Below are 18,621 nucleotides of genomic sequence, written 5' to 3' on the forward strand. Positions count from 1 at the left end.
ATGAGACAAGACTGTAATTGGATACCACGAAGTTGGGGAGGAAAAAGGGGGAGAAAAATAATAAAAATCTATTTTAGTGCGGATAGCCACTGGATGGCCTGGAATGCGCTGTCAGCATGCAGTCAAAGTTACTAACCACTTTTGGAGCCAACTAGTGCTCTCAAATCGTATCCTGACATTGAAAGCAGATGACATCCAGTGCATTCGGAAGGTATTCAGACCCCTTCCCATTTTTCTAGGTTACAGCGTTTTTAAAAAACTATTTTTTATTTTTATAATTCCCTCAATCTACATACAATACTCCATAATGACAAAGCGAAAACAGGTTTTAAGAAATGTTGAGTCTCATAGCAAAGTGTCTGAATACTTATGTAAATAAGGTATTTCCGTTTCTTATATAAAAAAAAAAAATACATTTTCAAAAAATTCTAAGCATGTTTTTGCTTTGTCATTATGTGTAGATTGATGAGGGAAAAAAACGATTTAATACATGTGGAAAAAGTCAAGGGGTCTGAATACTTACCGAATGCACTGTACATTTGGAGAAAACAAGATATATTAACTGGCTAGCTAGCGAATGTTAGCAATGTTTTCAATGATGGTCAATGAGACAGAGCTAGCTAACCAGCTATCAAACAATGAAACAAATGCATAATTACGGATTCAAAAAATATTCCATCAGGCTCTGCATTTGAACGATCCTTTTTTTAAAAAGAAAATTCAGTTTTTGCCATTGTCCTCATTGGTTTACATGCATTTGAAACAAGAGCTTATCTGAGGAGAGGGGACTCCTAGCTTGTTTAACAATCAAGCGATTGGTTGCCCACAATTCTGGGGAGGGCCTTAGCGAAGGGTCAATTAGGCAAAACGCAGCCTTATTGCAGGGTTTCCCAAACTCGGTCCTGGGGCCCACCCTGGGAGCACGTTTTGGCTTTTGCCCTAACACTACATAGCTGATTCAAATAACCAACTCATCATCAATCTTTCATTATTTGAATCAGTTGTGTAGTGCTAGGGCAAAAACAAAACATGCACCCAGGGCAGGCCCCAGGACAAAGTTTGGGAAACCTTGCATTTGTGTGTATGTCTGTATTCTCCTCTTCATCCTCACCCAGTGTATGCATCTCTTAGGTGGCAGATGTATGTCTGTGTGCATGTACTACTGTACCTCTTCAGATGGTAAACTTTATGTGTGTACTGTCCCTTCTCTCCCTCTTCCTCATAGGGTTCATTTATCAGCACCTCAATGCCTTCTCCTCCCCCCGTCTCATTCTTACTGGCCTCAGCTACGGTGAACAGCTGACCAACTTGGTACTGCAACACAGAAAAAGAGAGCACAGAGAAACTGGTCACATAATATATACACTGACAAGAAAAAGTATGTGAACCCTTTGGAATTACCTGGATTTCTACATAAATTGGTCATCAAATTTGATCTGATCACAACAATGGACAAACATAGTGTGCCTGAACTAATAACACACAAATACATGTATTTTTCTTGTCTATATTGAATACATCATTTAAAACATTCACAGAGTAGGTTGGAAAACGTACAGTTGAAGTCGGAAGTTTACATACACTTCGGTTGGAGTCATTTAAACTAGTTTTTCAACCTCTCCACAAATTTCTTGTTAACAAACTATAGTTTTAGCAAGTTAGTTAGGGCATCTACTTTGTGCATGACAAGTAATTTTTCCAACAGTTGTTTACAGACAGATTATTTCACTTATAATTCACTGTATCACAATTCCAGTGGGTCAGAAGTTACAATACACTAAGTTGACTCTGCCTTTAACAGCTTGAAAAATTCCAGAAAATGATGTTATTTAGCTTCTGATAGGCTAATTGACATCATTTGAGTCAATTGGAGATATCCCTGTGGATGTATTTCAAGGCCTACCTTCAAACTCAGTGCCTCTTTGCTTGACATCATGGGAAAATCAATAGAAATCAGCCAAGACCTCAGATTTTTTTTTTTTGTAGACCTCCACAAGTCTGGTTCATCCTTGGGAGCAATATCCAAACGCCTGAAGGTGCCACATTCATTTGTACAAACAATAGTACGCAAGTATAAACACCATGGGGCCACGCAGCTGTCATACCGCTCAGAAAGGAGTCGCGTTCTGTCTCCTAGAGATGAACGTATTTTGGTGCGAAAAGTGCAAATCAATCCCAGAACAGAAAAGGACCCTGTGAAGATGCTGGAGGAAACAGGTACAAAAGTATCAATATCCACAGTAAAACGAGTCCTATATCGACATAACCTGAAAGGCCGCTCAGCAAGGAAGAAGCCACTTCTCCAAAACCGCCTTAAAAAAGCCAGACTACGGTTTGCAACTGCACATGGGGACAAAGATCGTGCTTTTTGGAGAAATGTCCTCTGGTCTGATGAAACAAAAATATAACTGTTTGGCCATAATGACCATCAATATGTTTGGAGGAAAAAGGGGGAGGCTTGCAAGCAAAAGAACACCATCCCAACCGTGAAGCACGGAGGTGGCAGCATCATGTTGTGGAGGTGCTGTGCTGCAGGAGGGACTGGTGCAATCCACAAAATAGATGGCATCAGGAGGCAGGAAAATGATGTGAATATATTGAAGCAACATCAAGACATCAGTCAGGAAGTTAAAGCTTGGTCGCAAATGGGTCTTCCAAATGGACAATGACCCCAAGCATACTTCCAAAGTTGTGGCAAAATGGCTTAAGGACAACAAAGTGAAGGTATTGGAGTGGCCATCACAAAGCCCTGACCTCAAACCTATAGAAAATTTGTGGGCAGAACTGAAAAAGCGTGTGCGAGCAAAGAGGCCTACAAACCTGACTCAGTTACACCAGCTCTGTCAGGAGGAATGGGCCAAAATTCACCCAACTTATTGTGGGAAGCTTGTGGAAGCCTACCCAAAACGTTTGACCCAAGTTAAACAATGTAAAGACAATGCTACCAAATACTAATTGAGTGTATGTAAACTTCTGACCAACTGGGAATGTGATGAAAGAAATATAAGCTGAAATCAATCACTCTCTACTATTATTCTGACATTTCACATTCTTAAAATAAACTGGTGATCCTAACTGACCTAAGACAGGGAATCTTTACTAGGATTAAATGTCAGGAATTGTGAAAAACGGAGTTTAAATGTAAACTTCAAACTGTATGTGAAACCCTAGGCTAATGACTTCTCCAAAAGCTAATTTGATCAGGAGTCAGCTAACCTGGAGTCCAATCAATGAGATGTGATTGGAGATGTTGGTTAGAGCTGCCTTGCCCTATAAAAAAAACTCACAAAATTTGAGTTTGCTGTTCACAAGATGATGTGAACCATGCCTCAAACAAAAGAGATCTCAGAAGACCTAAGATTAAGAATTGTTGACTTGCATAAAGCTGGAAAGGGTAAAAAAAAAAGTATCTCTAAAAGTCTTGATGTTCACCAGTCCAGAGTAAGATAAATTGTCTATAAATGGAGAAAGTTCAGCACTGCTGCTTCTCTCCCTAGGAGTGGCTGTCCTGCGAAGATGACTGCAAGAGCACAGCGCAGAATGCTCAATGAGGTTAGGAAGAATCCTAGAGTGTCAGCTAAAGACTTACAGAAATCTCTAGAACATGCTAACATCTCCGTTGACGAGTCTACGATATGTAAAACACTAAACAATAATGGTGTTCATTGGAGGACATCACGGAAGAAGCAACTGCTGTCCAAAAAAAACATTGCTGCACGTCTGAATTGTTCAAAAGTGCACCTGGATGTGCTACTGGCAAACTTATTCTGTGGACAGATTAAACTAAAGTTGAGTTGTTTGGAAGGAACACACAACACTATGTGTGGAGAACAAAATGGCATAGCACACCAACATCATCACATCCCAACTGTAAAGTATGGTGGAGGGAGCATCATGGTTTGGGGCTGCTTTGGCCTCAGGGCCTGGACAGCTTGCTATCGTCAACGAAAAAATGAATTCCCAAGTCTTTCAAGACATTTTGCAGGAGAATGTTAGGCTATCTGTCCGCCAATTGAAGCTCAACAGAAGTTGTGTGATGCAACAGGACAACGATCCAAAACACAGAAGTAAATCAACAGAAGAAAATAGGCCTTCTGGAGTGGCCCAGTCAGAGTCCTGACTTCAACCCGATAAGAGATGCTGTGGCATGACCTCAAGAGAGCAGTTCACGGTGACATGCCAAGAATATTGCTGAACTGAAAGAGTTTTGTACAGAGGAATGGTCCAAAATTCCTCCTGACCGTTGTGCAGGTCTGATCCGCAAATACAGAAAACGTTGAGGTTATTGCTGCCAAAGGAGGGTCCACCAGTTATTAAATCCAAGGGTTCACATATTTTTTTTTCACCCTGTGAATGTTTACATGGTGTGTTCAATAAAGACATGAATATGTATAATTGTTTGTGTGTTATTAGTTTAAGCAGACTGTGTTTGTCTATTGTTGTGACCTAGATGAAGATCAGATCAAATTGTATGACCAATTTATGTAGAAATCCAGGTATTTCCAAAGGGTTCACATACTTTTTCTTGCCACTGTGTGTGGTGTGTGTGTGTTTTATATATATATATACACTGCTCAAAAAAATAAAGGGAACACTTAAACAACACAATGTAACTCCAAGTCAATCACACTTTTGTGAAATCAAACTGTCCACTTAGGAAGCAACACTGATTGACAATAAATTTCACATGCTGTTGTGCAAATGGAATAGACAACAGGTGGAAATTATAGGCAATTAGCAAGACACCCCCAATAAAGGAGTGGTTCTGCAGGTGGTGACCACAGACCACTTCTCAGTTCCTATGCTTCCTGGCTGATGTTTTGGTCACTTTTGAATGCTGGTGGTGCTTTCACTCTAGTGATAGCATAAGACGGAGTCTACAACTCACAACTCAAGTGGCTCAGGTAGTGCAGCTCATCCAGGATGGCACATCAATACGAGCTGTGGCAAGAAGGTTTGCTGTGTCTGTCAGCGTAGTGTCCAGAGCATGGAGGCGCTACCAGGAGACAGGCCAGTACATCAGGAGATGTGGAGGAGGCGGTAGGAGGGCAACAACCCAGCAGCAGGACCACTACCTCCGCCTTTGTGCAAGGAGGAGCACTGCCAGAGCCCTGCAAAATGGCCTCCAGCAGGCCACAAATGTGCATGTGTCTGCTCAAACAGTCAGAAACAGACTCCATGAGGATGGTATGAGGGCCCGACGTCCACAGGTGGGGGTTGTGCTTACAGCCCAACATCGTGCAGGACGTTTGGCATTTGCCAGAGAACACCAAGATTGGCAAATTCGCCACTGGCGCCCTTTGCTCTTCACAGATGAAAGCAGGTTCACACTGAGCACATGTGACAGACGTGACAGTCTGGAGACGCCGTGGAGAACGTTCTGCTGCCTGCAACATCCTCCAGCATGACCGGTTTGGCGGTAGGTCAGTCATGTTGTGGGGTGGCATTTCTTTGGGGGGCCGCACAGCCCTCCATGTGCTCGCCAGAGGTAGCCTGACTGCCATTAGGTACCGAGATGAAATCCTCAAACCCCTTGTGAGACCATATGCTGGTGCGGTTGGCCCTGGGTTCCTCCTAATGCAAGACAATGCTAGAACTCATGTGGCTGGAGTGTGTCAGCAGTTCCTGCAAGAGGAAGGCATTGATGCTATAGACTGGCCCGCCCGTTCCCCAGACCTGAATCCAATTGAGCACATCTTGGACATCATGTCTCGCTCCATCCACCAACGCCACGTTGCACCACAGACTGTCCAGGAGTTGGCGGATGCTTTAGTCCAGGTCTGGGAGGAGATCCCTCAGGAGACCATCCGCCACCTCATCAGGAGCATGCCCAGGCGTTGTAGGGAGGCCATACAGGCACGTGGAGGCCACACACACTACTGAGCCTCATTTTGACTTGTTTTAAGGACATTACATCAAAGTTGGATCAGCCTGTAGTGTGGTTTTCCACTTTAATTTTGAGTGTGACTCCAAATCCAGACCTCCATGGGTTGATAAATTTGATTTCCATTGATCATTTTTGTGTGATTTTGTTGTCAGCACATTCAACTATGTAAATAAAAATGAATATTTCATTCATTCAGATCTAGTGTTATTTTAGTGTTCCCTTTATTTTTTTGAGCAGTGTATATATATATATATATATAAAAAAACATCAAAGTGTCACAGTAGCACAAAACAATTCAGCGAATCACTAACCGATCCTAACAGACAGAATCCCCGTTATTGGTAAATGGGATGTGTACGTTTATTTGATGTTATGTTTATATGGTTTATGAGCAGCCAAATTAAGTGTTAGTGACTTGGGATACGGACAGCTAATGGAATTTCACACACATGAACTCTCTAAATGGGCTCCCAAGCGGTGCAGTGGTCTAAGGCACTGCATCTCAGTGCTAGAGGCGTCACTACAGTCACCATGGCTCGATTCCAGGCTGTATTACAACTGGCCGTGATTGGGCGTCCCATAGGGCGGCGCACAATTTGCCCAGCGTCATCTGGGTTTGGCTGGTGTAGGCAGTCATTGTAAATAATACTTTGTTCTTAACTGACCTGCCTAGTTAAATAAAGGTTACACTAAACATATCAGGACAGAGGTTGTGACTTTATGGGCTAGGAGCAGGACAACACAAATCTGTGAATTGTTTGGGGGAGAGCGAGATAGAGAGAACATTGACAGTGCCATAGAGAGAGAGAGGTCCAATACAGTCACCGGACCAATTCTGACCCCCCATCCATCCTGTTTTTCTTTAAACAACACACACACACAGGGTATGGATGCACGATATATCGTTGAACATATTGGAATCGGCCGATATTAGCTAAAAATGCCAAAATCGGTATCGGCCCTATGCCTAGTTTCATTCCTAACACAAAGGTGAAATCCATTACCTCCAAGATAATGGAATTCATTGCCCTTGACAATCAACCGTTCTCCGTCGTGGGTGATGTTGGCTTTCGCTGACCATGTCGAGCACCGGTACACGTTGCCCTACCGGAGTTACACAGTAATAGCGTCACTGCTATTAGCTTCATGACATACTATGGAACGCCGGTTGGGTCTTTGCGTGTCAAAAAAGATAAAGGTCAAATAACACACTACCATTATAGAATGTTGTGTGTTCTGAATTTGCGTGCGCAAGCCAAGCACCACCACTACTAATAAGTAGCACTGTCAAAGCTGGACAAAAAGTCTGCAAACAAGCAAACACCAGCCACGAACGATGTGTTTACAACACCACATTGGTAATAAAGCATTGTTTGTTCGACCGCAACTTCTGGGTTAGCTGGCTAGTTTTAGCTTGGTACCTAGCTAGCACCAATACAACCAGACTGAAAACAATGACCAGTAGAAACTGCAGTCAATTTCATTATTCTTAGCAATGATTTAGGAATCCTTGTAAGTAAGTATTAGCTAGGTTTCCACTTGTTGTTCGCCTGTTGAAATTGAACTTCAGTTCATGAAAATAAATAGCTAGCCTGCTCCTTAACCCTGTTGCCCAAAGCTAACGTTATAAGCAGTCAGTTAGCTTCATCTGGGTAGTGGGCTCGAACGGACTGGGTTATGTGTTGTGAAGCTCGCCACAATAAGGATTAGGCGCAATAGTGGAATTTGCGTTTTGCCTTCAAAATAAAGGTACCCCTTTGAAAGTGATACAGAGGGGTGGAATCATGCCATATTTAGACTAGATAATGTTAAACAAGGCTGGAATGTGAAGCAATGAAATGGGGTATCAATCTACTCGGTGACACCCACAGAACACAACTGTTAAGAGTTTATGCAAATATTAGCGGTGTAGCTCTTTCGCGGGACTGTGACTGTGTGAAATCACCTCCCCAGTTATCATATTGTGTGTATTGACATTCATATTGCACTATACAGTTTTACCTAAGGATTGGGGATCAATGAAATGGGGTATCGGTCTACTCAATACCAAAGATATTTTTTCCCCAACGTCCTCCTCAGAGTTATTAGACTAAAACATTCACACAGTATTGTTTTTCCTCGGGAATAGTATTCAATACACATAGGTTAATAATAGATGTTGCTCAATTCAGTTGTTTCAGAGTCCCGCAATAAGAGCTACGACGCTAATGGTCTCTGGGTATCACTGAGTAGACGGATATCCCATTCCATTTATCCACAATCCATAGGTAAGGCTGTACAGTGAAATAAGTATGCCCCAATGCAAGTCTAAAGTATAATATATCCAGTGTGATTTCAACTGAATTTTGTCAAACTAACAAAATGTATTTTGTTGATTTTATATAAACAACATCCCAATCTTGTTTAGCATTATCTATTCAATTATGGCATAATTCTACTATTTGTATTAATTTGCATCACTGTCAATGACATACTTTTATTTTGAAGGCTAACCGCAAAGTCCTCTATTGTGGCTAATCCTTATTGTGGTTAGCTTCACATAGATGGGTCCAACCACCATTAATCAACTAAGAACTGTCCTATAAATTAGAGTTATTTTAGATGACACCTAGCTATATAGTTAGCTAGCTACCTATAGTTACTGAAACAGATGTCGTTTTGCTATGTTTTTGGGGAAGAACATTTTTGCATCCATGAGCTAGCTGGCATTTTTTTTATGACCAGCACTGTAGGTGCGCCAGACAACTTTACCAGCACCATAGCATACATATCGATGAATCGTTGTGACATATGAAATGAACAACGAAACAGCACAGCAAGTTAGTGAAAGAAATAGGTTTTGATGATGTTTTACTGGTTAAGGGGACATGCGTAATTGCCAGCAAAATAACTTTTTGGCCAGTGTGGGGTGTGTGTGTGTAACCTGTATTTAACTAGGCAAGTCAGTTAAGAATTCATTCTTATTTACAATAACGGCCTACCCCGGGCCAAACCTGGACGACGCTGGGCCAATTGTGCACAGCCCTATGGGACTCCCAATCACGGCTAGATGTGATACAGCCTGGATTCGAACCAGGGACTGTAGTGACACCTCCTGCACTGAGATGCAGTGTCTTAGACCGCTGCGTCCATGTGTGCGTGTTAACTATTTAACTGTACTAGAATGCTTAAAAGGCTGCTAAAATTGTAAATATCGGTATCATTTTTGGGGGGCAAGGAAAATATTGTATATCAGTATCGGCCAAAAATGTCATATCGGTGCATCACTAACACAGGGTTCCACTTAAGGGACAAGAGATGACGAATGGAGGTTCTCAGATAAACTGGAACCGTGGGTCAGTGGCTGCAATGTATCTGGCTTGATTGGAATTGATTCCAAGGGAGAGAGAGGGAGGAAGGAAGAGAGAAAGCATTCTGCAGCATCTTATGAGGTCTGACCTGCTGTTCTACAGGCTGGGGTCGTCAATCCCAGTAACAGAGCTACTGTTTCTCTAGAGTCTAAAACACACAAAGGTCAGAGGTATGCTAAACAACACCTAGGTGTGAATTGCTGGTGGCTGAAATGAATTTGCAACACTATAAATCTAATGCTTTGTTTGATACCCTGGGCTCATCTAGAGGTAACGGGGAAGGCGAACAGCTAGACTAATGGAATTTTACACGAGCATCTACAACTCTGCCTGGGGATCAATAAAGGCCAACTTACTCCATATCATTAATACATTTAACTATAGTAGTTGGAATTACAACCACACATTTTAGTCATTTAGCAGACACTTCTCCAGAGTGACCAATTAGGGTTAAGTGCCTTGCTCTAGGGAACATAGACAGATTTTTCACCTAGTTCACTCCGGGATTTGAACCAGCAACCTTTAGTTTATTTACCCAACTCTCTTAACTGCTGGGACACCTGCCGCCCTGAGGTAAATCTTTACATGGAAGTTAGGTGATTGAATCGTCTCCTTCAGTTAGTAGAGCCTGACTCTTTGGGTAAATAGCCTTTACTGTCAGGATAAATTGACCCCACCAGGCTGATGACGTTACAGCTGTCACACCGAGTACTGCACTAAAACCTTTATGGGCTGCTGCTGTTACATCCCATGCTGCAGGACAACATCACATCTCTCAAGGCTGGAGTTAAAACACCGACGGCAGCATGACCCCGAGAAATAAGGGTAAATGGAATGCAGTGGAGAGAAAGGCATGTCTGACAAATAGCTTCTCAGAAAAAGGTCATATCAAGGCAAACAGCATTTATGACCTGCTTTCATGCATGTACAGACTTGCATGAAAGCAGGAAACTAGCAAAAACAAAAAGTTGAGAAATGTCGTGGGTAGCAGATATCCGGAAATAAGTTAATAAATGTTTTTTTTTTTTTTTTTTACTTTTAACTGTTTGTAGTTCTAGGCAACCAGATCGTGACGACAACTGTCTTTGACTACACTGCTGTTACTTTGGTGAATAAAAACTCATGCATCCTACCTTTTAAATCTGAATAACATTTACAAAGGTACAAGCAACTGATTTTAATCTTCCATGCAGCCACATTAGGAAGAATTTATTTTGATTTGATCAAATGTCCTATTACAGTATGTTACTGCCTCCATAGTTTAGGTGCAAACTATTTGACTAAGATAGAGTATTATAATCTTACAACTAGGATAGAATAAGCACATTTAGATTAGATGTATTTTCATATTTCACTTAGGCTTTAAGGGCTCAAATATTTCACAGGTTTATGAGCTTTTCTCTGGTTTGAGCTGACTCAGTTTGACCTAGAAATACATAGGCCTACTGTTTTGGGAGAAAAAAAAAAAAAGTAATTGAAAAGCATTGATGACAAGTCAAACATTGTCGCTGTATCTGACAAATATTTTATATAATGTAACGGGCAACTCAAGCTAGGTTGACAAGCATCAACATTTTCTGCATTTTTATTTTTATTTTTTATTTTTTTGCAGTTTCTGGTTTGACCTAATTGTCCTTTTGGGGGGTTTTATGGGTGTTCTAATCCAGTTGGATGATAGACAAAGAACCCTGATTCTGTCAGAGGTGTTTGCCAGTTGCACCATCCAGGGCGTTCCTTCCTCTCTCTGCCTGAGGGATAGTTGGGGAAATAGGTAGGCCTTCCAAAGTCATAGATACAGTGAACAGAAAGCGACCATCAACGCCATGGACTCCAAGATGAAGAATCTGGAGCAGCGGATCACCGAGCTCTCTGAGGCCAACAAGTTAGCCGCTAACAGTAGCATCTACACTCAGAAAAACATGTGAGTACCAACAGTAGCATCTATACCCAGAACACGTCTCTCACGTCACCCCGCTCCTCCGCTCTCTCCACTGGCTTCCAGTTGAAGCTCGCATCCGCTACAAGACCATGGTGCTTGCCTACGGAGCTGTGAGGGGAACGGCACCTCAGTACCTCCAGGCTCTGATCAGGCCCTACACCCAAACAAGGGCACTGCGTTCATCCACCTCTGGCCTGCTCGCCTCCCTACCACTGAGGAAGTGCAGTTCCCGCTCAGCCCAGTCAAAACTGTTCGCTGCTCTGGCCCCCCAATGGTGGAACAAACTCCCTCACGACGCCAGGACAGCGGAGTCAATCACCACCTTCCGGAGACACCTGAAACCCCACCTCTTTCAGGAATACCTAGGATAGGATAAAGTAATCCTTCTCACCCCCCCCCTTAAAATATTTAGATGCACTATTGTAAAGTGGCTGTTCCACTGGATGTCTTAAGGTGAACGCACCAATTTGTAAGTCGCTCTGGATAAGAGCGTCTGCTAAATGACTTAAATGTAATGTAAATGTAAAAATGGGGTGGTGTGTACGTGGGTAATGACATCGTGTTACTCACCTCTTGCACAGAGATCGGTAGGATCACGCGGCTGTGAGAGAGTAAAAAAAAACATCAGCAAACAGAAGAAATAAACTTTCTACCAGTGTCACACAAAGAGACCAGAAACCATTCCCTTGCAGAACACCACAACTCATGCCACAGGCAGGTTGGCATTTATTGGGAGGAATCTTGACCTGGAGGCAGCCCTGCAGGGTGGTAACTAGCTGGCCTAGCCACAAAGTCATAACATCTAACCTTATGGCTTAAATTAGAACAGTTCATTTCTCTTTTAATGATAAAAACATTTTAACGGTATAGTCAAGACAAGATTCATCCCTATAAAAATGTCCACCTGCACACCTCAGCCTGACTTGGCTAAGTTCAACCAGAGCCAGGTGTGACCTCCAGTAACCCCGCACATAGTGAGACTTCGTCTGTTCATCATCTAGACCACTGAGCTGAACAATGAACTGACAATTTCTCCACACAGTTGACTTCAGCTGAACATTTTATTTTGGTGCTTGTTCATGGGGTTGAAGAGATGGGCCTACAGTTCTTTTCAAATGTTCAAGCCTTTTGGGAATAATTTACGTCCTAGCTATATCACCCAACTGTATTACCTAGGCCGATAGCTGCTTCCTCCATTTACCTCACCTCTTATAGCAACTTCCCCATATGTAAACACGGGGGCAGCATATACAGTTGAAGTTGGAAGTTTACATACACCTTCGCCAAATATATTTCAACTCAGTTTTTCACAATTCCTGACGTTTAATCCTAGTAAAAATTGCCTGTCTTGGGTCAGTTAGGATCACCACTTTATTTTAAGAATGTGAAATGTCAGAATAATAGTAGACAATGACTTTCAGCTTTTATTTTTCATCACATTCCCAGTGGGTCAGAAGTTTACATACACTCAATTAGTATTTGGTAGCATTGCCTTTAAATTGTTTAACATGGGTCAAACGATTCATGTAGCCTTCCACAAGCTTCCCACAATAAGTTGGGTGAATTTTAGCCCATTCCTCCTGACAGAGCTGGTGTAACTGAGTCAGGTTTGTAGGCCTCTTTGCTCGCATATGCTTTTTCAGTTCTGCCCACAAATGTTCTATAGGGTTGAGGTCAGGGCTTTGTGATGGCCACTCCAATACCGTGACTTTGTTTTCCTTAAGCCATTTTTCCACAACTTTGGAAGTATGCTTGGGGTCATTGTCCATTTGGAAGGGCCATTTGCGACCAAGCTTTAACTTCCTGACTGATGTCTTGAGATGTTGCTTCAATATATTCATATAATTTTCCTGCCTCCTGATGCCATCTATTTTGTGAAGTGCACCAGTCCCTCCTGTAGCAAAGCACCCCCACAACATGATGCTGCCACCCCCCTGCTTCATAGCTGGGATGGTGTTCTTCGGCTTGCAAGCATCCCCCTCTTTCCTCCAAACATTGTTGTCAATCTCAACGCTGTGCATTACAGGGAAGACATCCTCCTCCCTCATGTGGCATCCTTCCTGCAGGCTCATCTTGACATGATCCTTCAGCATGACAATGCCACCAGCCATACTGCTCGTTCTGTATGTGATTTTCTGCAAGACAGGAATGTCAGTGTTCTGCCATGGCCAGTGAAGAGCCCAGATCTCAATCCCATTGAGCATGTCAGGATGAGCCTGCGGGAATCATGCAATAGGATGTTATACTTTTCTGCATGTTGGTAGAACAATGCTGTTTGTAGACATGGAAGTCAGTGTTTTATGTTTACTATAGGTTAATGATGGAAAAATGTGATGACTAAAATTAAAGGACATTTCATTGACTAAAACAGCCCACTGTGTCATTTTGACAATAACTAGACTAAATCATTATTTGAATAATAAAATGCGACCAAGACTTAATTATATTTGTCAAACTGACTAAGACTAGACTAAGTCTAAAAATATAGCACTCATTAAACAGAGACAGGCCCGCTGCCATGCTCTCTAAGAAGAACAATATGAACAAGCCTCGTTCTGGGCCATAAGAAACGAGCACAACTTATCCTCTCAAAATCATTCTCTTAACTTCATATTCCAAATCCATGTAGGGTAAGCTAGTCCTGCCTGGCCAACTCCCAACCAAACCCTTATGGAAAGTAGTCAAACCATGATTTATCTTTTTATTTCTCAAAAACTTACAGAATCCAAGCACGATTCTGTCATAGGTGAGAGTCAATCTCAATCCTCTACAAAATTCAGAAGTTATTCAAAGTTAGTCGAGTCCAGCAGAGTAACACTCTCCAGGTTGACATTTCAGTGATTAAGAGACATGTTACATTTAGTACTCGGATAGTGTGCTGTGCTTTACACACCAGGTCAATTGATGAAACACAAACTACTGTGCCCACTGCAATACAACATACTGGTTCTAGATATTAGAGCAATTACAAGCCCTAGCTATGGTAACTGAATTCCCACAGATAGTCATAAAACATGATATGGGAAAGCACAGAGCAGGCTGCATGGAAGAACTTTGGAAAATGCAAATAGATGTATTGATCTTTTAGTCATGTCCCCAGTGGTGTCACTCCTGTATCACCTGAGGGAGTATCAGATAAACCAGCTGACTGTTCTGTTCCCACCCATATACCTCAGAGGAAATAGGCACGCTTTAGTTGTCTTGACAACTGATAGGGGATGTGTCCTGTGCCACCCTGAGCAACACTACAGTACACACACACAACTTGAGCCTGGGTCTGTAGGGGTATGAACAATTTAATTATAGACAGCCCTAAATCAAATCTGGATGACACACTTGGACAGTCATTGCACTCTTGACCAACAGGTCAGGAATGTCTTGGGCAGCTAAAGATACACATATTAACATTTTTGAAACAGCATTGAGCAATACAGGGTGGATGGGGGGATCTATTGGCATTGTGCTTAAGGTTGGAAGCTAGCTATATTTGGTTGCCATGAAAACCGCTGCAGCTGAAGTAACAAACCAGGCAGGGAAACCCGGGAAGTCAGACGGGGCTAAGCCTCTGCAAGTTGCATGTTTCGCCAGGAAATACAGGCTGAACACAACACGGTCTAAAAATAACGGGCTAGCTAGTAGTAATTAGCTTAAGTGTCATGCATGGTGCATGTTAGCCACCCGACCTGATCAATTACCTTACGTGCTTACTCGCTTGTGAACGATTTACATGGATACAGTAGCTAACTAACATTAGTTAGCGTGGTAGTGTGTCCCGCATTACCTGCCATTTGAATTGCATGGTCTTTTCCATTGCGCATAAACATCTTACTGACAATTTCTATTATGGTCTAAACACGAGCCCCCCGGTGGCGGAACCTTGATAATCTGTCACTCACGAGACCTACCTAAACTTGTGGCACCATGTTGGCTAACTAGCTAGTTAACATCCATTCTCATTGTATAGGTGTAAAGACAAATAGTTAACTAGCTAGCTAACGGGCTTCCTCCATTAAGATTCATTCAAAGCTAGCATGCTAGAAACCTAGCTAGCTATCGCTGCTGTCTAGGCCTAAACACCGGTATCATGAATCCACATCCCGACCCACCAGGACCAGAACGCTCACAATTTCCTCTCATCTTCCGGAAATACACTGACATGAAACAACAACAAATGTTATTTTAAAGTATTGCCACATCGACTCAATACATTGTATAGTAATATACGACGAAATTAGATTTCAAATACTTCAACTCACTATTCCTTGATAAGCACCATCTTCTCCTACCGGGCTGCGGCTGCGCAAGGCTGTAGACGTCATCCGAAATGATCAACAACAAATTGTTTACCGCCCACGACACGAAAGTCTTCGATTGGTCTGAACTTGCACACCTTGCAAACTGTGCACCAGTGAGGCGAGGTGGTATGTAGAATGGATATGGATGGGACCATGAATACGTTTAGGTATTCTTCGTGATCAATAACATGTTCGATTGTAATATGTGTGTGATATATGGCTCTGGTTCGAACCATAACAATTAAAAGTTTTTCTGAACAATATACTTTTCAAATGACAGTACAGGTGGAGAGTACTTTTCTAAAACTATTTCACTATCTCAATATTGATAATGCAATTATTAAATTTCCATAACGAAAATCTGTAGGTGGATTTTGCTCTAAAGAACCAGGATTTCATCAGCTAAGTCCTCACCTCCAACAAGTATCATCACAGATACATCCCATTCAATCTCTTACTGATATGGCAAGCTTGTTCAAGTTCTTATTATATAGTCTATAAAGTTGATCACACTAGAAAAAAATGTCATGGTTGAGGGTTCAGTCCTGATCAAGAAGATAAAAGTCCCTGCAGTCAGTAACATCCCTCTTCATAAACCATTACAAGCTGACAAGAGAGTAAACCTTTATTTCAATTATTTTACTGGGAAGGAACTGAGATGCATGTTTAAAGCTGCAATATGTAACTTTTCGGCAACCCGACCAAATCCACATAGAAATGGAAGTTATAGATCTGTCATTCATTGAAAGCAAGTCTAAGAAGCTGTATATGTTCTATGTGCGCTAATTTCTATGCTCCCCGGTTTAACATTTTGTTTTTCCATCTTTTACTTTCAGTTTTGTATACCATTTTCAAACAGCTGAAAATACAATATTTTTGGTTATGGAAAAGATATCTCACAGCAGTTTAGATGGTACAATGATTCTGTACACTATACATCTCTACACTAAACTGAAATAAGCAGAACTATTAGAATTTTAGCAACCAGGAAATGGCAGAGTGATTTCTGCATAGTGCATCTTAAACAAGGGTCCACTGGTGCAAAAAAAGTGTGCGTTAAAAAGACATTGAAACATTGAATAGCAATATATTTCATGCTTTCAGACTAACACTTACTTTACAAAGAAATTGTCTCATGTGCCTTTTCAAAACTTCAATAAAAATATTAAATGTTTTTATTTATTTTTGTGCACCGTTTCCTTCTTAATATATAAAAACACGTAATACTGATTACAAAGCACAGGATTTAATTTACAAAACATAATAACGATAATAACAGTTACGAACCTTGGTAATAACAATTCACAATAATTATATTCAAATAAATCAGAATTAAAACAATTCCATTGAGCATTTTATTGACTTTCGCAAACAGCAAGCGTTTTAGGTAAAAAATAGAAACACCATATTGGTATTTTCAGTCATTCTAACAGTCTGCATGTATCAAAGTGTCTTTACAGTGTAGGAGGAGGCAAGGGGACTACATGTCAGTGAGGAATCTCAGGCAGATTTCAACCCAGAGTTATACAGAGTCCAGTCTGTCCCCCTCTGTTCTTCAGGGTGATTGCACTCTTCTCCTTTATGACCTGTCCCTGCTCTGTCCTTCAGGGTGATTGCACTCTTCTCCTTTATGACCTGTCCCTGCTCTGTCCTTCCTTTCCTCTCCACTAGGGGGCAGTCAGTCACTGCAAAGTGTCCCATTCCCACTTTCTATTTAACTAATGCAAATAAGAACTTCAGTTTTGGTTGTCCCCATTTGGCCTTCTTGCTAGTGTAAGGTTCAGTCCCTTTCATAGCACACAGCCCAGCTAGCATAATCCACTAGAAGAGCCTCAAGAGTCAGGAGCAGATCTCTATCCATTAAGAGTCTCTAACCACTCTCAGCATTTAGAGGAGGGGAAGAACTTCCCAGGCGAGGGGAACTTGAAGCCTTTCCCCGAGGGCAGTCTGACAGGGTGTGGGGGTGCTCCGGGACTACCTCCCAAAAAGGAGTCAGTAGCAGTATGAGGAGGAAGCACCACTGGCGGTTTTGAAACCAGCTTCTTGTGTCCATCAGGTGGGTTGGTAGGGCTCTGGGGCCCTTCAGTGTCCTGGTTCTGGTTGGTGGATCCATGTCTTGGAGAGAGGTGAAGGAGCCCCAGGACATCTTTCTGGACCGTGCTCATCTTCTTCCCACCACCTCGGAGCACCCTGCCTGGGCCGGGAACCTCCTGCCTCTGGGTGGCGTTGGACCAGAAGGTCTTCAGGTTGTGGATGGCCTGTACCCTCTCGTCCACAAGGCCTGCCCGTTTCAACCGGCCCAGGTCTGGGGTTTCGGCCGGGCTGGAGCGGGCAGAAGTGGAACCTGTGGAGGAGAAAGAGAGGGCAGGGGAAGGGGCCAGGGAGAGGACTGGGGATGCAGCCAAGGATGGGAAGCTTCCGACTGGGGAAGGGTGGCCTGAGCTGGGGGAGATGGAGATGCTATTGGGGGAGTGTGAGATGTGTGGGGTATAAGGGGAGCTAGGGTATTTATGTCTGAGCTGCGCCTGGATGTGGGGGTCTGGGGTTCTGGAGGGCGAGGGGTTGGGGTGAGAGAAAGAGAGGGAGGGAGAGCGGGAGGATAGGGTCGGGCTGTTGTAGCCGGAGCTGATCTTCTGTAAGGATGAGGAACGAGAGGGTGGTTTGGACCTTGTGGAGAGAAGAGGCGTGGAGAGGGGGGAAGGGAGTGGTGAGAGAGGTGAAGCCCGGGCCTGTAGGCTGGCTCTACTACTGGGTCTGCTGAAAGCGCTGGTCTCAGACGAACGGAAGCCCAAACCCCCTGCGGCGGGGGTCAGACGGGCTGAGGTGCAGGAGGGTCTACGTTCTGGTCCCCTTAACCCCTCCTCCCCTCCTCCGTTGCCTGCCCTTCCCGTCCTCCCCCTCTGGAGGCTCTCCACAGCCTGCATGTGGCTTTGGGTCTCTGACAGGATCCTGCTGGCCAGCTCCTGGGGGTCCAGAGGGGTGGGGGGAGGCTTGTCTTCCTGGGACTTGACGGTGCTGTCTGTCTCTGTACTGGACTGGTCAGACTCAGAGAGCACCGCCTCTGTACTGACCAGCTGACCTTTAGACACGCTCTGAGAGCTGGTGAGGAGAGGGGGGAGAGATGGTTCATTTGATGTGACAAGTAGGTCA

The 18,621-nt window shown here is 43.0% G+C and overlaps 2 protein-coding genes across 3 annotated transcripts in view; both read right to left on the reverse strand.

Moving 5' to 3' along the window:
• Positions 1-15,509, reverse strand: part of LOC115105913 (phosphatidylinositol transfer protein beta isoform-like) — a 30,987-nt gene extending 15,478 nt beyond the window's left edge. The window contains exons 1-3 of the mRNA XM_029628412.2: positions 15,433-15,509; positions 11,747-11,777; positions 1,169-1,314 (exon numbers count right to left, since the gene is read on the reverse strand). Coding sequence (XP_029484272.1) covers positions 1,169-1,314; positions 11,747-11,777; positions 15,433-15,452 — 197 coding nt within the window. The 5' untranslated portion in view covers positions 15,453-15,509. The remainder of the gene's footprint in view (positions 1-1,168; positions 1,315-11,746; positions 11,778-15,432) is intronic.
• Positions 15,510-16,078: 569 nt separating this feature from the next.
• The window catches only part of LOC115105899 (tetratricopeptide repeat protein 28-like), a 238,519-nt gene continuing 235,976 nt past the window's right edge, over positions 16,079-18,621 (reverse strand). For both annotated transcript variants that reach the window (XM_065007505.1, XM_065007504.1), the window contains one exon: positions 16,079-18,570. In XM_065007505.1, coding sequence (XP_064863577.1) covers positions 17,352-18,570 — 1,219 coding nt within the window. In that variant the 3' untranslated portion in view covers positions 16,079-17,351. The remainder of the gene's footprint in view (positions 18,571-18,621) is intronic.

This window comes from Oncorhynchus nerka, linkage group LG22 (assembly GCF_034236695.1).
Source record: "Oncorhynchus nerka isolate Pitt River linkage group LG22, Oner_Uvic_2.0, whole genome shotgun sequence".
NCBI classification, from domain to species: Eukaryota; Metazoa; Chordata; class Actinopteri; order Salmoniformes; family Salmonidae; genus Oncorhynchus; species Oncorhynchus nerka.